The sequence below is a fragment of the Hipposideros armiger genome, unplaced genomic scaffold (genome assembly GCF_001890085.2).
Source record: "Hipposideros armiger isolate ML-2016 unplaced genomic scaffold, ASM189008v1 scaffold_9, whole genome shotgun sequence".
Taxonomy (NCBI): domain Eukaryota; kingdom Metazoa; phylum Chordata; class Mammalia; order Chiroptera; family Hipposideridae; genus Hipposideros; species Hipposideros armiger.
In genome coordinates this window covers 4,945,078-4,970,361 of record NW_017731359.1, presented here as the reverse complement: position 1 = coordinate 4,970,361, position 25,284 = coordinate 4,945,078, and the positions used below count along the sequence as shown (strand labels likewise).

The 25,284-nt window shown below is 46.5% G+C and overlaps 1 protein-coding gene across 1 annotated transcript in view; it reads right to left on the bottom strand.

Annotated features, from left to right (window-relative positions):
- The window catches only part of RANBP10 (RAN binding protein 10), a 69,265-nt gene that overhangs the window by 32,289 nt on the left and 11,692 nt on the right, over window positions 1–25,284 (bottom strand). The window contains exon 3 of the mRNA XM_019653779.1: window positions 14,739–14,791. Within this exon, the coding sequence (XP_019509324.1) occupies window positions 14,739–14,791 (53 nt within the window). The remainder of the gene's footprint in view (window positions 1–14,738; window positions 14,792–25,284) is intronic.

Genomic DNA, 25,284 nt, shown 5'->3' with positions numbered 1-25,284 from the left:
CTGAGCATGTCTGAGAAACACAAAGGCGGCCAATGGGGCCAGGACTGAGTGACACTTAGGAAAAACTCGAAGTAGAGTCAACAGGACTCGCTGGATGTGGGTGCTAATGATATGAGAGAAATAAGGATGATTCCCAGGTTTTCGTCCTGGGCAAATGGGTGGATGGCAGTACCATTTCCTCTGAGACAGGGAAGATGGGCGGAGGGAGCAGGCCTTTTGAACAAGGTAAGTTTGAGATGTCTTAGAGAGCCAAGCTGGCAGGTAGCTATCCAAGGCAGGTGAGATGACTGTGGCTCGTCCCAGATGCAGCAAGGCTGTAATGGAGAACACTCACTAAACAAACAGTGGTGTGGACAGAAAACGTGGAGTCACTGGAGGATTTTCCTACTGTGTTGTCCCGATAAATGGCTTTCATTTTCCTTTGGGAGTAAAATTTAGACTAGTCAAAAAGTAGAAAGGGCAGAACAAACACAAGAGGTCCAAAATAGATGAGATGTTAAAGGGAATGAAGTTACTCTAAATGTATTCAGTCATCCCACTCTTGACAAACCTCCCTAGGCCTTGAGAAGCTGGTCCTACCACTGCCATTCTTAGGAATTGGGCAGACAGGAGAAAAACCATAAGAACAAGACCTAGCTGCCGTGGCACGTTTTATGGCCAGTCGGTGGTTGTCAGTCTCAGGCTAGGGTCCTACAGAGGATGGCCTCTGTTAGAAAGAGACACTGTACCCTCAGTGCCCAGGCAGTCAGTGTGGCCTGAAGGGCTGCTGCAGTCTGATCCTGGCCACAGCATTGTCCCTTTAAGATGGCAGGCCCTGGGCAGTCACTTAGCTCCTCAGAACTTGGCACCTTTCTCTACAAAATGAGGGGGTAGCAATTAGACATCCTTGTCAAAGGGCTTTAGATGTCTACTTGTGAGAAACATTCCGAGTCTCAGAACCAATCAGCAAGTATTATAATCCCCATCGGAAGGGTGAGGAAACTGAGGCACTGAGAGGCTGCACGAAGCCTGTGTTCTTATAGATAACACTATTCAGAAGCTCAGTTCTTCTTCCTCTGAGGGACGCTCAGGTGAGCACCAAGCAGGTAACCTTGGGAGTGAAGTCACCACCTCCTCCTTCCTGAGGTAGCCCCCAAGCCAATCATAGGAAAGAGGAAGATGTTCTAAAAGTAGAATAGCATGAATTCCTCAAGTCAGGGCTCCATTAGAGAAAACTTCAGGGGCCCCTACAAGGTTCCTGGACCCCAGGCTTGGCTGACCTGAACAACACTACTCCTTATCAGTGTCTGGTTGGGTTCTGTCAACTTTGAGAAGGGACTGGGTGCAAAGCCTCCTGGTGCCCGTCCCCTAAGGCCACAAGAACAAACAGCAGGGAAGGGGAACAAGGAGTGCCAGGATTTGTCTGCCAGCCCTTCTTCTTTGTAAGATAGTATTCACCTTCTCATAAGAAGTAGCTCCTGCCCTGTGCCAACCCTGTGGCTCCAGTGGGGACTGCTAATCCTAGGAACCCCTCTCCTCCAGGGCTGGGACGACCCAGGATAGACCAATTGGAGATCTTCCTGGAATTTTTCTACAAGGGAACTAGGAAAAGAGCAGGTCTCAAAGCTCTGTGCTGCCATCATTCCAGCCTCATGTAGAAAGCTAGTTTAACCAACTAAAGCTAATAAGCAGAAAGCAGAGGCAAGCAACAGACAGAGAGAGACCTGACTCCTCTGTTTGCCCTGCTTTAGGTCTGGCAAACCAAGCTGATTAGAGATGGGGTTTCTTTCCCTTGAAGCAAACAACATTCTCTGACTAAAGAAGGGACCATATCTAAGCATCTTTTTGTTCACCTTGCATAACACCTGGCCTATAGTAGGTGCTCATGAAATATCTGTTGAACTGAAAAGGGAAATGTGGCCAGGGGCTGGCAGGAAACCTGAAGTACAAGATTGTTAATGGGTCAGACCACGTTGTGACACACTATCTGTGGGCAATCCTGGGCTTGACTGTAAGTTTTGTCATCTTTTTTTTTAAGGGAAAAAAAAGAAAATTAGAGCTGCCTGCCTGCATCATTCCCCTGCTTATACAGAATAATGGTGAAGCTACTTCTGGGCCCTGGAAAGAGGTCTGCAGTCAGGCTACAGACCTGGCTCTACCCCTGGGTAAGTCACTTAACTTCTCTGGGTCTCAGTTTCCTCATCTTTGAAATAAGACAAGTGATGCAAATATACCTGCCAGCTCTAGAAGAATACATGTTCTAAGTCCACCTTCCCGTTAAGAGGGTCCAGCAACTATGGTCACTCCCATAACTCTGCCTGGGCAAGCCTCCACTCTAGCCCCCCACTCCCTGCTTCAGAGCAGGGCCTCCCTTCCTACCTCCCACTCCTACCCTAGAGCCAAAGCCAGCAACTTTCTAAGCATGGGTCCTGGCGGCATAAGAAGTCACCCCTCTCTGAGTGGGCTTCATGTGAGGCTGGGATGATGTGCACAGGAGTGAGAACTGTCACTCTCACCACAGGGCCAGAGCCAGCTATCTTAGAAGACAGCGGGATGTGAGCTCCAGAAGAAAACAAGAGAACACAGCTGCCTGGGTCAGGCCCTGTAGGGAGTCGAATCCAAGTGGCTCTGAATCAGAGGATGTCTGGGGCTGCACAATGGGAACAACACTCTGACAGAGAGTGCCACCCAACTAACCATTCTTCCCTCTCCAAAGAGAACTGACAAGTAGCCAGCCTGGTGCCCACACAGAAAAGCCTACCTCCTGCCACATCAGATACCTCTCAGATGCCAGTAATGCAAGGAAAAGCTAAGCCACTTTCAGGTCAGGAGGCAAGAGGCCCCAGGTGCCCAGTTCAGATGCTCTAGCATGACCCACTTCCTCTTCCATCATCACTCAAAGGGGAAATCCCAGTCACAGGAGCACGGGGGTGGCTGAGGAAATGGTTCATCATCTTGGCACTCCCAGGTGCCATCCCCCGGTTACAGTGCCCTACAGGTGGGAGCCCCATGGGGGTGCTAGGGACTCTGGTATGATTGCTCCAGGAGCCCACCCCATGCCACTCCCACCTGCCAAGACACATCAAGGGCTTCAGTCCCGGAGCAGCTAGGAATGAAGTGGACTCCTACTGCCAAGTGGAAAGATTTCTGCACCATCAGCACAGAACCCTGGGAGGGGGCTGGTGCTGTGCCTGTCAAGACTGACCAGAAGAGTCCAGCCCATGCCTTGTTCACAAAGCTAGCCTAGGCACTGACCCCCATGCCACCAAACCAGCCATCTCTCCCCAGTAAAGGGGTCTCAGTCATCATTGGACTTTGAGGTCAGAGACATGGGTTTGAATCCCAATTCTGTCACTTCTTAGCCCCTCTAAGTTCATCTGGCTGACTTCCCACCAGCTCAGTGATCAAGCCTGAAGGAGCAGGCAGGGGTGGAGCTAGTCACCACCCACCTTTTCTGAGAGCCCACCAACAGCAGCCCCAGGCCTGCTCCACTCTTGTTTGTTCCCAATTTCCTGGGGAGGCCACCTGATAATCAGAATACTTGGTAGAGCTCAAAAGCCATGTCCAGTGGCTCTCAGAATGTCTCGCTTGAGGCTGGCTATGGAGAAATAGAGCTGGGCTGGCTTGCCCAGGGTCCTTCCTGAGCTGAGGGTTGCTGTGGAGAGAGTACACATGCCATGGAGAATGTCATGGCAGGGTTGCTTCTCAAGCGTGGTCACTCACTCCGAGCTATCCCTACCCGGAAATCCATCAGATGCCTTTCCCGTAACCTCAAGTATCTTAAAAAATCTGACAGGAGCACTGCCTGGAGCAGCTCAACAATGGATAATGAGAAAGCAAAAGTGAGTTTTTCATTCAGCAAACGCTGTGGTGTGGCATCAGGGAAGGCCCATCACAGTACTCACATGGCTATTACCTCAAGTCATGGGACCAAGGAACACAATCAACACAGCCCTAAGGCGATGCCTCTGGAAGCTCTAAGCCAGAGTGGCCAGAGGTTCCCTGGGCTCATCTCTTCATGGTGCTCAGCATGGACTCCAAGGTAAAAAGGGCAGGAGAAAAAGTCTGTCTCTACAGGTGGCTGGTGATACCAGGAGCTGACACCAGGTGGAGCCTGCCCCTCTAGGGGCACCCAGGCCCTACTCTGAGACACAGCCACGTATCAACTTGAAGCCTGGGCAGGGCTAGGGACTATATAGCCAGCACCTGCATATAAAGGGACCTTCCATAAGTCATACTCCTTCCCCAACCCAAAATAAACAGATACCTGTTGGCCAGGAAAGGCCCAGGGGCAGCCAGAGGAGTCTAGCTGGGTCTGGCTAGGACATGGCTCATATGGCATCTGGCACATCTGGCAGGGCTACCCACCTACACCTCAGGCTCCCATAGGATAGGCTGGGTCTGTCATCTATGTTGAATCAGGCTAAGGAAAAGGGTGGCATTGTCCTGCAAAACTGAGGTGCAACCTCAGTTCCTAGGCCATGGTGTCTCCTCTGGGGTTGGGTTTGGTTTTTCCTTGTTTATATTGAACTCCTTTTGAATCTCTGGGGAAAGTCAGTGGACAGGTGACCCTTGGTAATGTAGGAGCCTGAGAGATGGGCATAAGCAAAACCCTTCCCAAAACAAGGCTCAGGTGTGGTATTCCAGGGTTTCTAGGGTCCCTCTGCCCAGCACTAGGGAGGCAAGAGGTTGAGCAGGAACTGGTCTCCACTTCCCTCCACACTGATGTGGCCACAGCCTCAGCCACACCAGAGGACACTTGAGAATCTGTTTTCAGAGACTGGCAAACTCGGGTTCAGAACTGGCCCTTCTGCTACCGATGAAACCTCTTATCTCAAAAGACTTAACTTGCCCTGAAAAATATGCTCTTAAATCCAGAATTTTTACCTCTGTGCCACAGAGATGGGAGATGGTATTTGGAACAAAGCAGAGTACCATAGACAAGCCATCCCCAAGTCCAGGAATAGTAATGTCCAGGTCTGACTGAGTTGCCTCATTTCAAAAGGCTACCGAGCAGCCCTGGTATGTTGTGGTAATACTGGTCTTCCTCCAGGCCCATGGAAAAGGAACACGGGCTCAGCTGGCCATAGGGAGAAGGATGCTGCTGGCCCAGGGAGGAGCAGCAGGGAAGCAGAGGACCTCTTACATGAAACAAATTCTGCAGCAGGGGCCATGGTGGGTCCTGTAGCACTGGCACCATTAACCACCACATGAACCACCAAGGGCTTTAACCAGTTACCTGGCCCTTGGGCCCAAATGCCAAACCACCCTCTGTTCTGGACTGCCCAGTAAACAGAATCTGTTACCAGAGCTACAAGGCCTCTGGGTATCAACTTCCATCCAGGTCTCTTCCTGTGGATATCTCAAACAGAGAAAGAATGGAGTGAGAAAGGCATCAGGCACACAAACCCCAACCTATCTTCCCACAGCCCTGGTCTTGGGCAACTGCCCAGTAGCTACAGAGAATTTTGTGGCTGTTCCCTTATCTAGGCAGGACTGTCTCAAGGCCCCTATACGCTTGGATGGCAGGGCCATCACCAGTTGGCTTCTTCCCTTTACCAGCTGGCACTCATTTGGTAGGCTTATATGGTGCCTACAGTCATGCCAAGGGAGCTGAGGCCCATTCCCAGGTGCTCTGCCAGGGTCAGGAGGAGGTACATCCAGATGCCCAGGGGGCCCTGATGTATCAGCCCACCCAGCTGGAGAGAACCATGGCTTCCCTAATGGAGATTGGGACTGAGCAGCCCTATGGCAGACCCCTGCCAAGCACTGCAGATTCTGGGATGAAAGAAGCTCCAAGAGAGGTGGGGGTTAATGGGAGACACAGTGGGGACCCAGCAGCTGTGAGCAACATGGATCCCTAGCCTCCATGGAGTGGGAAAGAAGCAGTATCTGTTTGGCAGGTATAGACAAAAACAGCATTTCCAGACTACAAGAAACCCATCTGCTGCTAGTAAGCTCTAAGACAGCCACTATGAAAAGCCACCTGCTACTGAGACACCTTACACTGCATGTGCTGCACTCTGACAAGGATAGGGAGGAAAGACATGGACAACACCCGTTATTTGTCAGTGCCTGCCACACTGACAGGAGCTAGCCTCTGCCCTCCTGAACCTGGCACGGACCCCTACTGTTCTGCCCTGATCTCTGCTATCTGCTGCTGCTCCCCTGTGGCATGTGCAGATGTAAAATATCAGCTGTTTGCAGAATGTGTCCCACCCAGAAGCAGGGCCCAGCCCCAGGGATCAGGACACAAACACTCCTGGGGGCATGCTCTTAACAGCCCACTCAGAGCAGGCTTAGTGAGGAAAGTTCTAGAGGGAGGAAAAGATACTCACATGAACACGACCATACTGTGGAAAGAAGGCAGACAGTCCTTCTGCCCTTCCATGCCCCACCCCAAGGCTTGTTTGCCAGGTGCCATCTGCTTCAGGAGATATGCTCCTCACCCCTAACCCCAGGCTGTGGTTCTTCCAGCTGCTTCTTTTCCAACAGTTCAAGGAAAGTATGCCTCTATGTGCCTGGGTTCTCCTTTGAGGGGTTGCAGTCATTAAGGTAATATATGCCACACCAAGAGAACAGCTGCCTCCTCCACAGAAGTGGCAAGGAGGAAGTTATCAGCTGCCCAGCTCTGATGCCGATGGGGCCACCTATCAACACAGCCTGAGTCCCTCTCGCTCTGACTGAGGTACAAGGCCAGAAGGAAGATCTGTCCTACCCTCATCCCCCTCAAAGCACCTAAGCTTGGGAGAAGATCAAACCCTACTCTCTATCCACACCCCTGACTTTTTCTCCCTGTTTCCCCAATCCAAGGATCCCAGTCCCTGCCATTCACTGCCAGCTCACCGGTAGGTGGGTAGGGCTACAGTTAGACTTACCTGCCTACAGATGATCGTGCCCTGCTTCCAAGCTATTTAGCCAAGGGTTCTGACATTCTTACTTTGAGCCACACCTGTTCCTTGGTTTCATGCTTAAGGGAGCCAAAAACACCTTATGAAAGGTAAACATTAAAATTTCCACATCTTCCAATAGAAACCTCTGACCATGCAAAATAAGACATGCCCGTATACTCCCAGGAAAGTCTGAACACCATAGCCTCATATGAGAGATACTCTCTATTATCATCTGCCCCCAGAACCAAGTGAGACCCCCAGAATAGCCCTGACAGTCCTAGAGGGCTCCTACTGAGCCAGTACAAGAAAACACTTGAAACATCAACATCCTGAACTTGGTTGCTGTGCCAGCCTCTTGCTCCATAATTCAACTCCAGCTAATATGTCTACTCAAATACAGAAAACATAAGCACTGGAGAGAAAATGTAGCTTTGATTACAGCTATCTCCACTCCAGTATACAAGCATTCATAAAAGAACCTTAGGGGGGTGGCCGGGTGGCTTAGTTGGTTAAAGCACGTGCTCTGAACAACAAGGTTGTCGATTCGATTCCCACATGGGCCAGTGAGCTGTGCCCTCTGCAACTAGATTGAAACAATGACTTGACTTGGAGCTGATGGGTCCTGGAAAAACACACTGTTCCCCAATAAAATTAAAATATATATATATATGCATAAAAGGAAGGTAATTCCTTCCTTAAGTAGAAAAATAACTAACTTCCAATTTGATATATAAATATTCGTAAAAGAAACTTAAATTGTACAGGTACTTCCTTCCTTAGGTAAGGAAGAAATGCCATTCTCCCATCCAAGTACTAACCAGGCCCAACCCTGCTTAGCTTCCGAGATCAGACGAGATCGGGCGCGTTCAGGGTGGTATGGCCGTAGACAGAAATGCCATTCTCAATAACACAATAACTAACATTTATGTAACCTTTTTTTTATCAGGCACTCTATAGGAATTAATTCACTTAATCCTCTTAACCATTCCATATACGGATATGAGTTAGGTACTGTATTACTTCCATTTTACAAATGGGGAAACTGAGGTGCAAAGAAGTTAAATAACCTGCTCCAGGTAACATACCAGCCAGGATGCAAATGCAGACAGTGTGGCTGCAGAGTCCATGTTTTTAACCACTGAGCAATACTACTCCACCACAGCCCTACAGGTCTGTTTCCTCCCATGACCAAACATCAGCCAGTAGCTGGTTCAAAGACAATGAGCCTAGACCTACAGAAAGTGGGGGTGGTGGCACTGTCATTTCTCCTACAGGTAGAAGGTGGTGGCAGGGCCCTCCCACATAATCAGCATCATAATCGACTGGGGGTGGGGGGAGCCTGAGCTCCAAATGAAGGCTTCTAGCCAAAGGAGTGACTCAAGACTGGTTCCACCACACTTGGCTTGCTGAAGCCACTGTGTCAAGCACAGCAAAACACATGAATGGCCTCCTCCCACAGCCCAAGTGCATCTGTACTCATTCTGGGAGAGTGGTTGTAAAAAAAATGTGATCCGAATCCCAAGAAGCTCACAACCCAGAGAGAACATGGCTGGGTAAATGTAAAGAAGTCACATGAGGCAGATGACAAGATGTAATCAGAGCTAAAGGGATCAGGCAAGGTTGCACAGGGGGTCACAAGGAAGGACACCCCCAGGGCAAGAAGGACATCTACCAAGGGGAATGTTTGCAGCATATTTGGGGACCTAACACAGACATGCTGTTGAGTGGCATGTGGCGTGTGTGAAGAGCAGAGGAGGCAGAAGAGGCTGAGCAGGGTCCACAGGGCAGAAGGATCGGGGCCCAAAGCAGGCAAGGGGCAGAGTGTACACAGGAAGTGGAGAGCAGAGGCCTGAGGTAAAGTGATCAATCAGGAGGCCGTGGAGACAGCTCAATGGAGAGGCCATGACAGTAGGGCTAGAGAAGAAGGCCAGATTAAAGAGACGTTTGAGGGAACAGCAGAACCATGGGATGAGGGACAGGGAGGGCATGAAGATTATTCTGAGGAGTCCCACCTAGGGGCCAGGGTGGAAAGTGATTTGAGCAGAGACAGGGAACTCATGAGGAAATTATTTTTGCAGGAAGATAACTTCAGTTTGGGGCAGGCTCACTCTCTGCTGGACCTTAAGTAAAGCACCGAGGTTTCTGGAGGTGTGATCTGTTCAAAGACAGAGTGGAGACAGAGCAGTGGGTTGTATACTCTTGTCTAGAGGACCCACCGGCTGCCCTTTAACCGACTTGCAGGGCCGGGTAAGGCACACCAGACCATTCATAGGCCAAACCAGAGTCTTCTGGATTCCTCAAGGAAGGTGAGAAATGCCACCTCCTCCACACCCACTTTACTCAGCTACTGTGAGTTCTAATCAGGAACAAGACCCAAAACGAAAAGAAACCAGTGAAACGAGTTTCCTGGCGTAGAGAAGGAAGGGGGGAGGGGGAGGCAGAGAAAGGTTATCTATCACCTATAATCTATCCCCTATAGTTAAGAAGCACTTCAGAGAGAAAAGGATAGAGACTCTCTCAGGTCAGTCCATCACCTGTTCGTATTGGTTTACTCAACTAGATCAAGACCCATAAGAAAAGTGGCTTCAGTTCTAGACTTGGGCTTCTGCTTCCTCATAAACTTCTCCCCCAAGGACTCATAAAAGGCAGGACTAAAAGCCAAAGTACTTCTTGACAGCATCAGCAGAGTAGGCCAACACCAGACTTCCTAAGTTAACCCCTTTTCTTGGACTGTTTCAGACAAGGGCTGCTCAACTCAAGCTCTCCCACTTGCTCCTAAAGACACTAAGACTTGGCTTCTAAACTGGTCATTTTCTGGGCCATTTTATTAATAAAAGCATTTTAAAACAAATTTGTCAGCAAAACTCTGGGAACACACCACCAGTAGCTTGCAGTCCAATCACCCACTACTCTGAAGACACCAAGCCCAGCTGAATTACCTCCCACAGGACTCAATCCTCTCCTCTCCTCCCCATCATTCTACTTGAAGATACCACCTCAGCAGGTCAAACCAATGCTTAAACCTCTCAGTGGCTCTCCATAACACCTCACCGTCTCCCCACCCAGCACCAGCCATGAGGCCCACAGCTGCTCATACCCTCCAACCCAAAACCCTTGGCCCAGTATATCATTTCCAAATTCTTTTTGCCCCCTGGTAACAAATCTATAAAATATACAGATATGTAAAGGAATAAGAAAAAAAACAAATGTATAGAAAACTATATGATAGATCAGGAACAAACTCTACCTACATATTTCACAAAACCTGATTGTGCTGGTGTATAAATCAGTACTAAGCACATTTTTTTAAAAGGCAGCCCACATTATATTCCTGATCGTGATGAAATAAAGACAGGCTCAGCCAAATAAATGTATAATTAAAAAGTGCGCAATCATATAAAAATTACAGAGCACTGTACTCTCTTGAATGTAACCTAGGTCTGGAAGAAAATTAAGACTAAAGAATGTAATAATTTAAAATTAAAAACAAAAACAGCATATCAAAATTTGTTTAGTACTTAGAAAAATGTCTAACAATAAATACCTACCTTTAATAGTAAGAAAAGTAAAATACGATAACTTAACTATACCTAGGGTATAGAGGGAAATAAATTAATAAGCCGAAGGAAAGAAGGACAAAGAAAATAAAAGTAGAAACAAAAATCATCAGCAAAATACTAGCAAACTGAATTATGCAACATAAAGGATTATAATACAAGATCAATATAAAAAAATCAATTATATTTTCTACACTAGCAAAGAACCTAAAAATTTGACAAAAGAAATGCAAAACTTATGCTCTGAAAACTACAAAATACTTTTAAAAAAAATTTTTTTTTAGCTGAGCCATCCTGCCACCTGTTGGTAGCTCAGCGGCAACTTAGCTCGGGCCGGGAATCGAACCGCTGTTGCTCAGAGCTCGCACTCTTGAGCAAGCTCTTAACCAACTGAGTTATTCAGCCAGCCCCAAAATATTCTTGAAAGAAATTAAAGAAGATCTAAACAAATCAAAAAACATTCCATGCTTGTGTATCAAAAGATTTAATATCATTAAGATGGTAGTACTTCCCAAACTAATTTACAGATTCAATGCAATCCCTATGAAAATCCCAGCTGACTTCTTTATAGGAATTGACAAGCTAATTCTAAAATTCATATGGAATTGCCAAAGATCCAGAATAGCCAGTACATTCCTAAAAAAGAAGAAAAAAAGTTGGAAAACTCACGCTTCCAGATTTCAAAACTTACTACAAAACACCTCTTCCCCACTGAAATATTGGGTTGTGGAAAAGTCATGATGTATTTTTCCTATGTTTTTCATTGCAAAAATGCATCCTGACTTTTCCAACAACCCAATATATGCAAGAAGTTTCAGGTCCCAAGTGTTTATGAATGATGAGACTTTCAGTTTTGGAGACTGAATGCCTCTCATTACCAAAAAAAACCCAAAAAACAGTGAGTTCAGAAAATGGAAAGTACCAAGCTTCCAAATCCAGCACTGGGATGAACAGTGGCAGGCCCACCCTCAGTCCTGAGAGGGATGCCCCCCTTCTATCCCTACATCTGTCCTGTGATAGGTCTGCCCAGCCACTCAGCCAGCCCTGTACCCTGGGAAAGCCATAGGTATCTATCCTTCCTAGGGAGAATCCCTATCTAGATGCAATCTGACTCGTGCTTTCCACTTTAAGGAATAATCGGGGAGATGATCAGATATGGCAGGAAGGAAAACCCTCCAGAGCTGGCAAGCAGAATGAAAATGAAGACAGGTGCAATATCCACAGAACACGGAGGCCCCTTTCTCTTGCCAAAAAAGAGATGCACCAGTGAGGATGTAAAAAAGGTGCCAACTCTCCTGATGTGCTAGTGTGGGAACTAACACTTCATCCACAGTCTCCAAGCCCCTTCTCCCTATAGGCCCACCCCCTGTGCCTGGGCAGGGTCTGACTTCACCGGGGCCAAGTGGATTGCCGCACAATAGTACATTAACAATGTCAAAAACGCATGAGCAGCAGCTGGCCTCCAACCATCCCAGAGGGGTCAAAAGCTCCATCTTATAAATAAGACAAGTAGGCTGGCTCTGTCTCCACATGGCTCTGTCTCAAAGAGATTCCGGTCACCCTGAATCTTGAACCACCCCCACCTCATCTGCTCCACTCCATGGATCCCAAACCCAATGGGTCATGCAAAAACAGTTTTTACTAAAGAAGAATGAGCATGTGGAACTCAGAACACCAAGCTTAGCATATTTGATAAAGGGTGCATTCCAAGACCACCTGAAAGACAGGTGTGAGGGCTTCTTGATGCAGTAGAATTTGCTTTTGTCTATTTTGTCTTAATTTTATTTATATTTTTAGAACAGATGATATAGGGCCAGCCAAGTGGCACGTTGATTAAAAGCTGGCTTGGAATGCCAGCTCTGAGCAGCAGGGCCCGGGTTCGGATCCCACATGCGGGCCAGTGACGCTGCGTCCTCTACAGCTATGATGGTGAACAACAGCTCAACCTGGAGATGGGCTGCTGTAAGTTGCTGGCGGCATAGGCTGCAGCAGGCTGCCATAAAGCTATGTGAGTGGCTGGCAGCTGGCGTGAGCTGCCAAGAGCTGCTGTGAGCAGCCGTCCAGTGGCCGGCAACCCATCTGCCTCACCTGGGAAGAGCGCAATGATCATAATACCAACGTGGGCCAGTGAAGCGATGTCTTCCACAACTAGACTGAAGAACAAAAGGACAGCAACGTGTCTGTTCCCCTTCCCCAATTTCCCAACGCTGTTCCCCTCCAATTCCTCAATAAATCTTTAAAAAAACAAAACAAAAAAACCAGATAATATATTCACAAGAAAAAAAAATTGAAAGCTTCAAAGTGAAAATATTTTCACTTTCCTGTCCTGTCCCCAGCCACCCTGTCCCTTCCTAAGAGACAGACAGCATTACAAATTTTCAGTAGCTTTACAAAGATATTCTATCTATGTATGTACAAGCAGATACGTATGTTTGTTTTCCCTCTTTTTTTTTTGCACATTTGATAGTATATTTTACACTGTTATATGCATTATATTTTTCACTTAACAATACATCCTAGAGATTACTCCAAATCAGTATCGAAAGAACGTCCTCATTTTTTATGGCTGCATAGTATTCCATTATGAAAATTAACAAAAAATGTATTTAACTAATGTTCAGGGTTGCTTAAAGTGCCATCCAATAACAGTTGATAGTTATTTTTGAATAAGCCTTTAAGAGCCTCTTTTCTCCATCACCAAAGCATGCAAAAGTTCAAAGAGCACATTTAGAGCAAGAGAAAGATTAAGAATCGGTTTACCCTTGGGCTGGCCGAGTGGCGTGATGGTTAAGAACTGGCTTGGGACACCAGAGGGCCCCGTTTCGGACCCCACATATGAGGGCCAGTGACACTGCCCTCCACAGCTAAGATGCTGAACAACAGCTCAACCTGGAGCTGGGCTGCCGGGAGTCGCCGGCAACGGCGTCGGCTGCAGCCCCTGTGGCAGTGGGTTGCCATGGGCTACCGTATGTAGCCAGCAGCCAGCGTGAGTGGCCAGCAGCCGCAGCAAGCGGCCGTCCAGAAGCCAGCGACTGATCTGCCTCGCCCGGGAAGAGCGCAATGATGGTGCCAACTTGGGCCAGTGAAGCAACGTCCTCCACAACTAGACTGAAGAACAAAATGACAGCAACTTGTCTGTTCCCCTTCCCCCAATTCCCCAGCACTGCTCCCATCCCCCCAATTCCCCAATAAAAATCTTTTAAAAAAAAAGAATCAGTTTACCCTTGATGGGAAATTGTTTTTCCAAGCTCCTTATTCACTAAGAGGCAGAGCTATGGACACTGTAGACACAACTAGTTAGCCAAGGCCAGGGGCTTACATAATAAAGACACAGCCACATGCTACACAGAGACCAAACATGCCACACACACATTCTTATTAATAACAAAAAGCCAGTTTTCACTCAGATCAAAGTTAAAAAAATAAAAGCTAGGTTCCTGACAATTAGTTGAATCCTGAGCAAGTAGATTTCAAGTATTTGAAATTAGTCCATTAGAAAAAAGTCTGCAATTGATATTAAACAGACTGGAAAAGCTGGAAAAGCTGCTTCCTCTTTGAAAAAAGCCAGCTGCCTTCTCTGTGTCACAGACACAAAGAGTAGCGAGGGGAAGGGCAAAAACACAGGGACTTTGCCTGCCTCCATGATGGTGTCAGGGCAGCTTGAACCATGTCACTTCTGCCACTAAGAGACAAATGGACTTAGGACTACCTTCTGGGACCCACCAGCTTCTGATGGGGTCTTCTGTCAGGACTGGGCACGAACCACCGGGCAGAAAACAGCTGAAAGGGTGCCTGGGTGGTAAAGGAAACCTATCTGCAGGGCCCAGAGCATTCCACAAATCTGAGGCTGCTGTCAACCCAACTCTCATGCACATCCTCCCATTTATTAATAAATTGCCTCAACCATGTTCACTTGGGAGGTCAAAGACTGCGACCTTTAACATGGTGAAGTAACAAAGGAGCCAGGGCTGGCAATAGCCTTCCACCCCGTATATGCCTGAGTCCCAGGCTGGTCAAATAAAGGCCAACGGGAGCGAAGGCTACTGAGGTGTGTCCCCACGGGGAGCAAGTTCAGGTCACTTGGTTTTGACTGCAAACAGTTCAAATTCCATGAATGACAATCGCTCACCAATTAATTGTTGGAATGGAAGCCCATATCATCCCAGCCCAATGGCCACCTTTTAGGATCCTCTGCCCAATGGCTTAGCTTGCAAACAAAGTCCTCTCTAGCCTCCTGGCTGCCGCCATGACTCTCATTACAGAATGAATCAGGAGAGTAGAACAAATGTTTTCTTAACCAGTCACTCACCAGGAAGTCTGTTCATGTTGACTCCTTGAGCTGAGAGTCCTATTCCCATGTACCTTCAAAAAAGCACACACACAAAAATTTTGATTAGCAAATGATTATGCATTTCCCTTCTCAAATATTTCTTGGTAAGAAACAGAAAAACAGGAAAAACAATGAATGGAGAGACTCTTTTAAATACTAGTGGTTGTTGGAGAACCTTTACATTTTGATTTTCCAATGGAAATCATCTCATTGCCTTACGCAGCTGAAGAAACAGTAGTATCTGTAACCAGGAACCACTGGCTTCAGTTTCAAAGGAAAGTTTCCTGAAAACAATGTTTCCAAGTTCCTTGATTTCTGGCTCCAGCTAAGGCAGCAGCATCTATTCCCAGAAAGTGCCTAAAGTAAGTAGCTCAATCCTAGGAAGTACTTGGCAGAGCAATGCAAGATCAATCCCACAGGACAAACTACTCTGCAGCAAGGACCAGGACATGGAAAAAGGACAGCCAGGTTGGATCTCTGCAGCACTGTCAAGACCTCTCACACAAACTTCTTCTCTGGGTGTCTCAAAACTCATTACCCTTGCCCCATACATCACCGCTGGCCTCCCCAACAATCCAAAGCTCCAGGGGGGATGGTGGTGTGTGAGGCCTCTGAGACCCACCCCGTCACTCCTTCCACCCCAGGTGCCTAAACAACTAAGTCACCCACAGCAAGGTGGGGCCCATACTGACCAACTCTGCCAAAGATGTCTCAGTGACACTCAGGAGAGGGCAGGCCAAAAAGGAAATGAACAGGTTTTTTTATAGTCTAAATGTTTGTAGTGTATAAAGAAATTGTGAGGTATTTCCCCAAGAACTTAGAAATAAGAGAAACAAGTCATCATCTTCTAAGAGTGAAACAGTAGAAACCCACACGATGCCTGATATTAACCACATGTGTGTGTCAACAGGTAGTTGAGGAGCTCAGAATACTGAAAAAACAAACAAACAACCAAAAGAGGGCTGAGGTATAACTTTATGGTTGCATAACCATGTAAATGCACTTAAGACCATTGAATTATACACTTAAAAATGGTTAAAATAGTAAGTTATGTTATATATATTTTACCACAATAAAAAGTGCTTTTTAAAGCAATGACATAAGGTTGCCTTATTTTGACCATTTCCAAGTGGCTATACATTTACATTTCGATTATTTTCTATCATAAGTAATTCTGCAAGGAACCCTTCCATATACATTTCCCCATCCTCAACTATTTCTTCCCTCTCCTAGTATGCTCCATGCACTTATATTTCCTAACACCACCAGAGTCCCCAAACATGGGACTCCTGTCCTTGCAAGTCCCTCACCTTTGCAGTAAATGCCCCTTTGCCCTTCTCTGGTTGGCTGTGCCACTGGGTCTTAGGGGAGCAGCCTCTACCACCCAAATAAAGCATCAGGCTGAGAGAAACGGCTCTGACCCAACCACCTTCCTCTGAAACCAGCTATCCCCATTATGGTGGGCAAGAGCCAGAAAAAGTCACTGACCAACACCTGGTAACTTGGCCTGCAGGGGTTAAAGGAAAGGGGAGAGAAGGGAAAGGAGAAAAGGAAAAGGAACAGACTTCCATGGGGCAAAGGACCTGGAGACTCACAAACTGCCTGCTACCTCCTGCAGAAGGGGACCTTCAAGGACCATCAGGAGCAGAAGCTGTGTAAGCCTGCTAGCAAGATTCCCATTAGGTTAAAACCTGCACATTTCCCCCAGAAAAACAGCAACCCAAATAATCACCTTCCTTACTTTACATGGTAGAGGCTGCCAAAAGCTGGTCTCCATTCCATCAATGCCTTAGCCAACTAAGCAGCAAATGACCCCAACTGCCCTGCTGCCATCAATCCAACATATGTAAGTGCAAAAGAGCCAGGGGTTTACCTGACTTGGGTGCCAGCCCACCACCTTGCCCTGTTCAGAGGGGCCTGGGCCACTGGCCAACACCACATGTGATACCATTCCTAGCATACAGGTTTCATGATACTAAGGTGAGGGCTTGTGTTTGGAGCATATGTGCTCCTAGGTGGCCCTTGACCGCTTCAGGCTAGTGCAACAGAGGAGGTCAAGGATCACCCAGAAAGGGTATGCTTAGCCGCCAGCAACAGTGCTCTGGTTCTACAACTTTCCATGGAAGTGGGGAACTACTAAGGCAGATGTGCTCAAAACACCAGTTGCTTAGGCCTTCCCATAGGGGAAGCTTCTCCCACCTCTGGCAGCTAGCCCTCAATATCTTCCTAGAGACTCTCTGCCCCATAAGTAGGACAGTATTTACTAGTGGATGGCCTGGAAGCTATACAAACCCCAGACTCAACTTGAGATTCCGAGTGGATGGGCTAAGGGTAGAGCAGCCAGAGGAGGCTAATACCCACATTTGGGTGCCATGCTACCTCCAGGTGTCAATGACACAAGGAGCAACCCCACTGGAGCCTAAGTTGCTTACTCATATGCGGTCAGAGCTGAGTCAGTGTCCAAGGGGAATCAGTCTCAACTCTTCAAATACCAGGTTACATTAAGTCTTTTCCAAAACTAAGATGTTCTAAAACTACAAAAAGATGCATGCAGACTTCTACCTTCCAGCAAGTCTTCATAAACTTGAAAACTATTATCTAACCAGTCTGAGATAAGCAAAGAGGGTAAAGAAGCTATAAGAACCCTGAGATTACACTAAAAAACACTGAATTTATACTTTAAATGGGTGAACTGTACAGAATGTTAAATTACATCTCGGGACGGCCAAGTGGCGCGTTGGTTAAGAGTTGGCTTGGGACGCCAGAGGGCCCTGGTTCAGATCCCACATATGAGGGCCAGTGATGCTGCCCTCTACAGCGAAGATGCTGAACAACAGCTCAACCTGAAGCTGGGCTGCCGTGAGTTGCCGGCGACGGCATAGGCTGCAGCCCTTGCTGCAGTGGGTTGCCATGGGCTACCGTGTGTAGCCAGCAGCCGCCGTGAGCAGCCATCCAGAAGCCGGCAATTGATCTGCCTCGCCCGGGAAGAGCGCAATGATGGTGCCAACTTGAGCCAGTGAAGCAACGTCCTCCACAACTAGACTGAAGAACAAAACGACAGCAACTCATCTGTTCCCATCCCCCAATTCCCCAATTAAAAATATATATATATTACATCTCAATAACAGTAAACACACTAGAAATAAAAGGAAACTATCTCAAAAAAAGTCATATATAAAAAGCCCACAGCCAACATCATACCCAATGGTGCAAGACTGAAAGCTTTTCTTCTAAGATCAAGAACAAGACAAGGATGCCTGCTTTTGCCATTTCTTTTTTTTTAAAGATTTTTATTGGGGATTTGGGGGAGGGGGAACAGACAAGTTGCTGTCGTTTTGTTCTTCAGTCTAGTTGTGGAGGACGTTGCTTCACTGGCCCAAGTTGGCACCATCATTGCGCTCTTCCCGGGCGAGGCAGATCAGTCACCGGCTTCTGGACGGCCGCTCACTGCGGCTGCTGGCCACTCATGCTGGCAGCTGGCTACACATGGTAGCCCATGGCAACCCCCTGCCACAGGGGCTGCAGTCTACGCCATCGCCAGCGACTCACGGCAGCCCAGCTCCAGGTTGAACTGTTGTTCAGCATCTATCTTAGCTATGGAGGGCAGTGTCACTGGCCCTCATATGTGGGATCTGAACCGGGGCCCTCTGGCGTCCCAAGCCAGCTCTTAACCATCGCGCCACTCAGCCGGCCCTGCTTTTGCCATTTCTATTCAACAGAGAAATGGAAGTTCTAGCCAAAGTGATCAGACAAGGAAAAAAAGGCATCCAAATTGAAAAGAAGTAAAAATATCTCTGTTCACAGATGACATGAACCTATATGTAGAAAGATTCCACACAAAAAAACTGTTAGAGTCTAATAAACAAATTCAGCAAATTTGCAGGATACAAAATCAACACACAAAAAGCAGTTAGTTGTGTTTCTATACACTAACACTGAACAATCTAAAAAGAAAACAATTCCAATTAAATAGCACCAAAACAAATAAAATACCTAGGGATAAACTTAACCAAGAAGGTGAAAGATTTGTACACTGAGAACTACAAAACACTGAAAGGAATTAAAGAAGACGCAAATACATGGGGAGACATCCATGTTCACAGACTGGAAGACTTAATACTGTTAAGTTGTCAGTACTACCCAAGGCAATATACAGATTCAATGCCATTCACATGGAATTTCAAGGGACACTGAATAGTCAAAACAATCTTGAAAAAGAAGAAAAAAGTTGGAGGACTCATACTTCCTGCTTTCAAAAATTATGATGATCAAAAGCTATGATGATCAAAACAGTGTTGGTACTGGCATAAAGATAAACATACAAACCAATGTAATAGAATTGAGAGCCCTGAAATAAACTCTGATATGTGGTCAACTGATTTCAACAGGATTCCAAAACCATTCAATTGGAAAATGGCAATCTTCAACAAATGGTGCCAAGACAACTGAATATCCACGTGCAAAAGAATAAACTTGGACCCTTACCTTACACCATATGCAAATTTAACTCAAAATGGGCCAAAGACCTAAATGTAAAACCTATAACTATAAAACTCTTAGAAGTGTTGGTGAGGATGTAGAGAAACTGCAACCCTTATGCACTGATGGTGGGAATATAAAATGGTATATAACTGCTGTGGAAAACGGTTTGGTAATTAATTATATAGTAATTCTAAGTTTTACAAATCAAACAGAGAATTACCATATGATCCAGCAATTCCACTTCTGGGCATATAACCAAAAGAATTGAAAGCAGGGACTCGAACAGATAGCTGTACACCCATATTCATAGCAGCGTTATTAATTGCCAAAAAATGGAAGCAACCCAAGTGTCCAATGGATAAACTGATAAACAGAACGTGGTCTATACACACAATGAAATATTATTCAGCCTCAAAAAGGAAGTAAATTCTGACACGTGCTACAACATGGATGAACCATGAGGGCATTATACACTAAGTAAAATAAGCCAATCACAAAAAGACAAATACTGTATGATTCCATTTATAGGTTCCTAGAGCAGTCAAATTCAGAGACAGAAAGAATGGTGGTTGCCAGAGTTTAGGGGGAGGGAACAACAGGGAGTTAATGTTTAATGGGTTGAGTTTCAGCTTGGGAAAATAAAAAGTTCTGGAGGGCCGGCCGAGTGGTGTGTTGGTTAAGAGCTGGCTTGGGATGCCAGCTCTGAGCATCAGGACCAGGGTTCGGATCCCACATGAGGACCAATGACGCTGCGCCCTCTACAGCTAAGATGGTGAACAACAGCTCAACCTGGAACAGGGCTGCCATGAATTGCCAGCGATGGCATAGGCTGCAGTGGAGCTGCAGTGGGCTCCCGTAAGCTGCCATAAGCAGCCAGCAGCCGCCATGAGCTGCCAAGAGCCGCTGTGAGCAGCCGTCCAGTGGCCGGTGACCGATCTGCTTCACCCAGGAAGAGCGCAATGATAATACCAACGTGAGCCAGTGAAGCGACGTCCTCCACAACTAGACTGAAGAACAAAATGACAGCAACTTGTCTGTCCCCCTTCCCTGATTCCCCTCCCCCAATTCCCCAATAAAATCTTTTAAAAAAAGAAAAGGAAAGAAAAGGCACTGAGTTAATGCCTTTGAATTAAAAAAAAAAAAGTTCTGCAGATGGATGGTGGTGATGGCTGCACAACAATATGAATGTTCTTAAATACCACTGAACTCTACACTGAAGAATAGTTAAAAGAATAAATTTTGTTACGTATACTTTACCACAATAAAATAAATAAATACATATCAATACCTATGCTTTAAAAGAAAGGTTTAAGTTCACTATCATCAGCTGTAACATTTGTTATTACACAAAGTCTTTTCTTCAAGCTTGGAAATTTAGGATCCAGAGAGACAATATCTTTACCTGCCCTCTCTTTCAAAGGTGACATTGCTGGCCAAAACCAACAAAAACCCAGTACCTGGATATGTACTTATTCAGTTCAGATATCCCCCAAAGATCAATCCCCAAACCCAAACATCCAAGCACAAAAAATGGAGCCTAAGTTTACCGGCTCCAACCCTATGTCTTATGCCATAGTGGACAGAACAGATGCCATGCCTGCCACCCACCTCAGGATGCAGGGGCTACACAAAGGAGCCCCCAGCCCTCAGAAGAAAAGCACAGAGCTGCAACAGTCCTGAGCACATAATGGACATTCAACAAACCCCTGGGGTTCATCCACTCAGGAGGAGGAGAAGAACTTGATCACCAAAGTCACAGGCTCTCTCCCAGCCACATTTCAATGGGAACCTAGTTTCTAGCTGGTATGAGGTTATACCAGAGCTGTGTGACAGATAAGTGAGCCCTGAACTCAGGCACAATAACCTCAGTACTATTCTCTTGCTGCTACTGGACTTCAGAACTGTGAGACAAAATGATTTACAATCACAAAGCTAGTGACATAACAGGCACAGGGAAGTTCACTTCTCCATCCACTCAAAAAAAATCTAAGCAGATCTGAGATTCCCTCTCAGTCACCAATGATGAGTGATATGTGCAGTGCTTTGCTAAGTTCTGGATTGCTGTGGTCCCAGCTCTCCATCAGGCTGCCAAGAACAAGGCAAAATAATAAGAAGAGGGCATGACAAAAACCCAAGTATATTCTTCTGGACACATATGGTGGTACCTTTGCATCTAAGGAGCAGGAAGAATGATGTTAGAAAGCCACCCTGACACCATGTCTCCTCTCTTGATTTCTGGTGACACGTGAAAATAAATGGGTTGGTCAGAGTAATTTAGTAAAAATGGGTGTGATAACTTTCTCTTTATAGAGACCCTTGTAGTCATTTACCCATTCCACAAGGATCCTCTGTGCCCAGTACAGTGCTGGGGACACAATGGTGGGGGCCTAGATTCAGTCCCTGCCTTCCGACAGCTTCCAGTGTCAAGTCAGGGGTAGCCAGAGAATCAGGGCACACAGACCCAGGGATTCCCAGAGGAAGTGAAGGCTGAGCCCAGACCTCGTAAAGAAGGTGAGAGGAAAAAGACAAGTGTGTTCCATGCAGCAGCAGCAGAATGTGCTGAGGCACAGAGGCAAGACAGCAGCCCCATGTTCAAGGAACTGAGAAAAGTTCAGTGTGGCTGGCTCACAGCTTGGGAAGACCTAAAATGAGCCAAAGATGGAGCAGGAAACAGGCTAGTCACAGACAGCCTACATGCTGGCTTAAGGAATTTGAACTTCATGGGAGGTCAATGGGAAGCTAAAGAAATGATTTAGAAAGGGTGCAGATGATCAACTAGTTGATATTTGGAAAATGGATCAAAGAGGCAAAACTGGAAGCTACCAAAATCATCCAGTGGAAGATGACACGACAGGACAAGAACAGGAGCTATGGGGATGGAGAGTCATGGAGACAGCCAAGTGCTCTTTGGAACACGGTGAGCTTACTGGGTGAAGGAGAAGCTGCCCAGGACACTGCCAACACAACCAGTCACAAAAAAAGGGCAATTTTCTGAGACCCGCTTGGAAATTCTGGAGCCCAAGTGCTTAGCTAGTCAGTAAGTAGCAGTCTTTCTCCAGCTCTGCTCTAGCCCTGGCATTTACACTGTGCACAAATATCTGAACAGGAAACACACCTGCATCACAGCAATATATCAGACAAACCCAGATTCAAATCTAAGCTCGCCTCTAAGTTCACCACGAGCCCAAGGGCACATCACATGGCTTAGCCCAGAGAGCCCTCAGTGCAGCCACTGAACAGAATCAGACAAAGGAACACCTGGGCATAGAGCCGAGAGGGCTGCTGGTAGATGACTGGACAACCTCTGTCGATTAGTGCATGCCCTGGAGGCTCTACTAGCATCATAATCTGGTCAAAGAAAGGTGGCCATTCTCGAAGGCCTGGATCTTGGGACATCTAAAAACAAATGCTTGCTTACTTGGGATTGCTGAGCAGAAAGAAGGTAAACATTTGCTTCCTTCTTGGTAATGGGTCAGGTAGTGCTAGGAACACTAACAGACACAGGCTGCCTTGGTCACCTGAGAATGAGGCAACAAGGACTCTCACTCCCTGAGCAAGTGACTAGAGTAGACACAGCTTAACTCCCCTACCCTTCACATCTCGACCAGGGCTCTCTATTCAAGAAGCAGAATATCTCTAAAAGGCTTGGGGAGAAAATCATTTACTCCCTCACAAAATGTAGCAAAATGGAGAAGAAATACCATCTGTCAGACAGATGAGCTAGCCAGTAAGTATAAAGGAAGAGCAGACAAGCTCCTCATGGCAGTGTGGCCATGAGTTGGCCTCTACCTTCTCAATTTCTATCCTTCACTGCCAAAACCACAATACAAGCTAGAGCTAGAAAAGTGACTTTGCCTCTGTTGGGCTCCAGAGAGAAAAGGGCAGCAAGCGGGTGCTGCTCTGAGGGCAGTGGGGACCAAATGGGGATCTGGAGAATGACCTGCCTTGAGAATGAACTGGTGGCTTCTGCGGCCCATGCTGCCCACATCTCCCCTGCCCCCCAAGCTAACTCTCCCACAAAAGCAACTGTTTGTTAAAACCACTGCAGTAATGTGGGGAGATGCGAGTACACTCGTCAGCTTGAATTCTTTTTTTCTCTTTGGTTTTTCCAGATTTTCTACAATGAACACAAATTACTGATAGTCATAGAAAAATCATTTCAAGAACCAGCTGATGGCCACATACTGAAGAGAACTTAGCTCTCACCCATTTCAGAACCAAAGGGTCACGCTGGGGGACTTGGCCTTAACGGTCAGCTCCTCAGTATACCAAGTTCCCTGAGCCCTGACAGGAGGACAGAAGAGTACCCCTTCAAAAGCAATGGGAAATAGTCAAAACCCTTGCTCAGCAGAGGAGCTGGGGCTCCAGTTCACATGGTACCTGGTGTGTCCCAGGCATGACCCAAAGCACACACTCAGGAGACCCTGCTACAGTGACACAGGATCAGCACAACTCCAACCAGGGAGTCTTCGATGATCCAGGCAGGCCTGGTGGTGGGACAGAGGACAGGACTTAAGAAATCGGACCTTTGGACTCTCACACCCTCCAGAGATGAACAACAAGGCCTGAGGGAAGGAGACGACCCCTTTGCTGTAATCCCCCACCCAGCTCAGAGCACTCCAAGACAGGGAACCTCTTTGGCAACAGTTTGACATTCCCTCCTGCATCCTGAAGAGAAGCATCTGTAAGAGTTTTAAAGTGACAGGAACACTTTGCAGCAGGGGTCCAGAGACAACATGCCAGACTCTGAAGCCTGGTCTTAGGCACTGCAGCCTAATTCGGTACTGTGGGTCTTGGATTTCACCCCATTTCTCAGGTTCCCTTTCAGAAGAGGAAAGATTGGATTAAAGAGCTCCTAAGCAACTTCCCAGCTCTGACCTAGAGACTTCAATTCTAGGCAGAATACTGTCTGTGAAATGTTGCAAATGTCCTATATCCCGGTGCTAGCCCAAGATGGGGTAGACCCTGCAACAGTATACAAAAAGTCACCACAAAGACATCAAAAGAAAAGGAAATTACAGACCTATATACCTTATGAATATCGATGCAAAAATCCTCAGCAAAATAGTAGCAAACAAAATCCAGCAACATATTAAAAGGATTAAACACCATGACCAAGTGGGATTTATCCCAGGAAGGCAAGGATGGTTCCACATAAGAAAATCAGTCAACATAATAAACCACATTTATAGACAGTGAAAAAAATCCACATGATCATCTCAATGGACGCAGAAAAAGCATATGACAAAATTTCATACCCCTTCATAATAAAAACACTCAGAAAACTAGGAATAAAAGGGAACTTCCTCAAAATAATAAAGGGCACTTATGAAAAACCCACAGCTAACAATCTCAATGGTGAAAGACTGAAACCTTTTCCCCTAAGATCAGGAACAAAACTAGGATGCCCACCATTTACCACTGCTATTCAACACTGTACTGGAAGTTCTAGCCAGAGCAATTAGACAGGAAAAGAAATAAAAGGCATCCAAATTGGAAAGGAATAAGTAAAACTATCTCTATTTGCAGATAACATGATCGATCCCATATACAGAAAATCCCAAAGAATACACAGAAAGCTTATGAGAGCTAATAAATGAATTCAGCAAAATCACATTAGAAAAATCAACCACAAAAAGTAGTTGTGTTTCTGGGCCGGCTGAGTGGCTCAGTTGGTTAAGAGCTCGCTCAAGAGTTTGAGCTCTGAGCAACAGCGGTTCGAGTCCCAGCCCGAGCTGAGCAGCCGCTGAGCTGCCAACAGGTAGCAGGATGGCTCAGCTAAAAAAAAAGAAGTAGTTGTGTTTCTATACACTAACACTAAAAATCTAAACAGGAAATTAAGAAAACAATTCCATTTACAATAGCATAAAAAATACTTAGGGGGCCAGCCGAGCGTCTCAGTTGTGTAAGAGTTGGCTTAAGAGCATGAGCTCTGAGCAACAGGGCTGCTGGTTCGATTCCCACATGGGCCAGTGACGCTGCACCCGAGCTGAGCTGTCACTGAGCTGCCAACTGGTGGCAGGGTGGCTCAGCAAGTGTAACA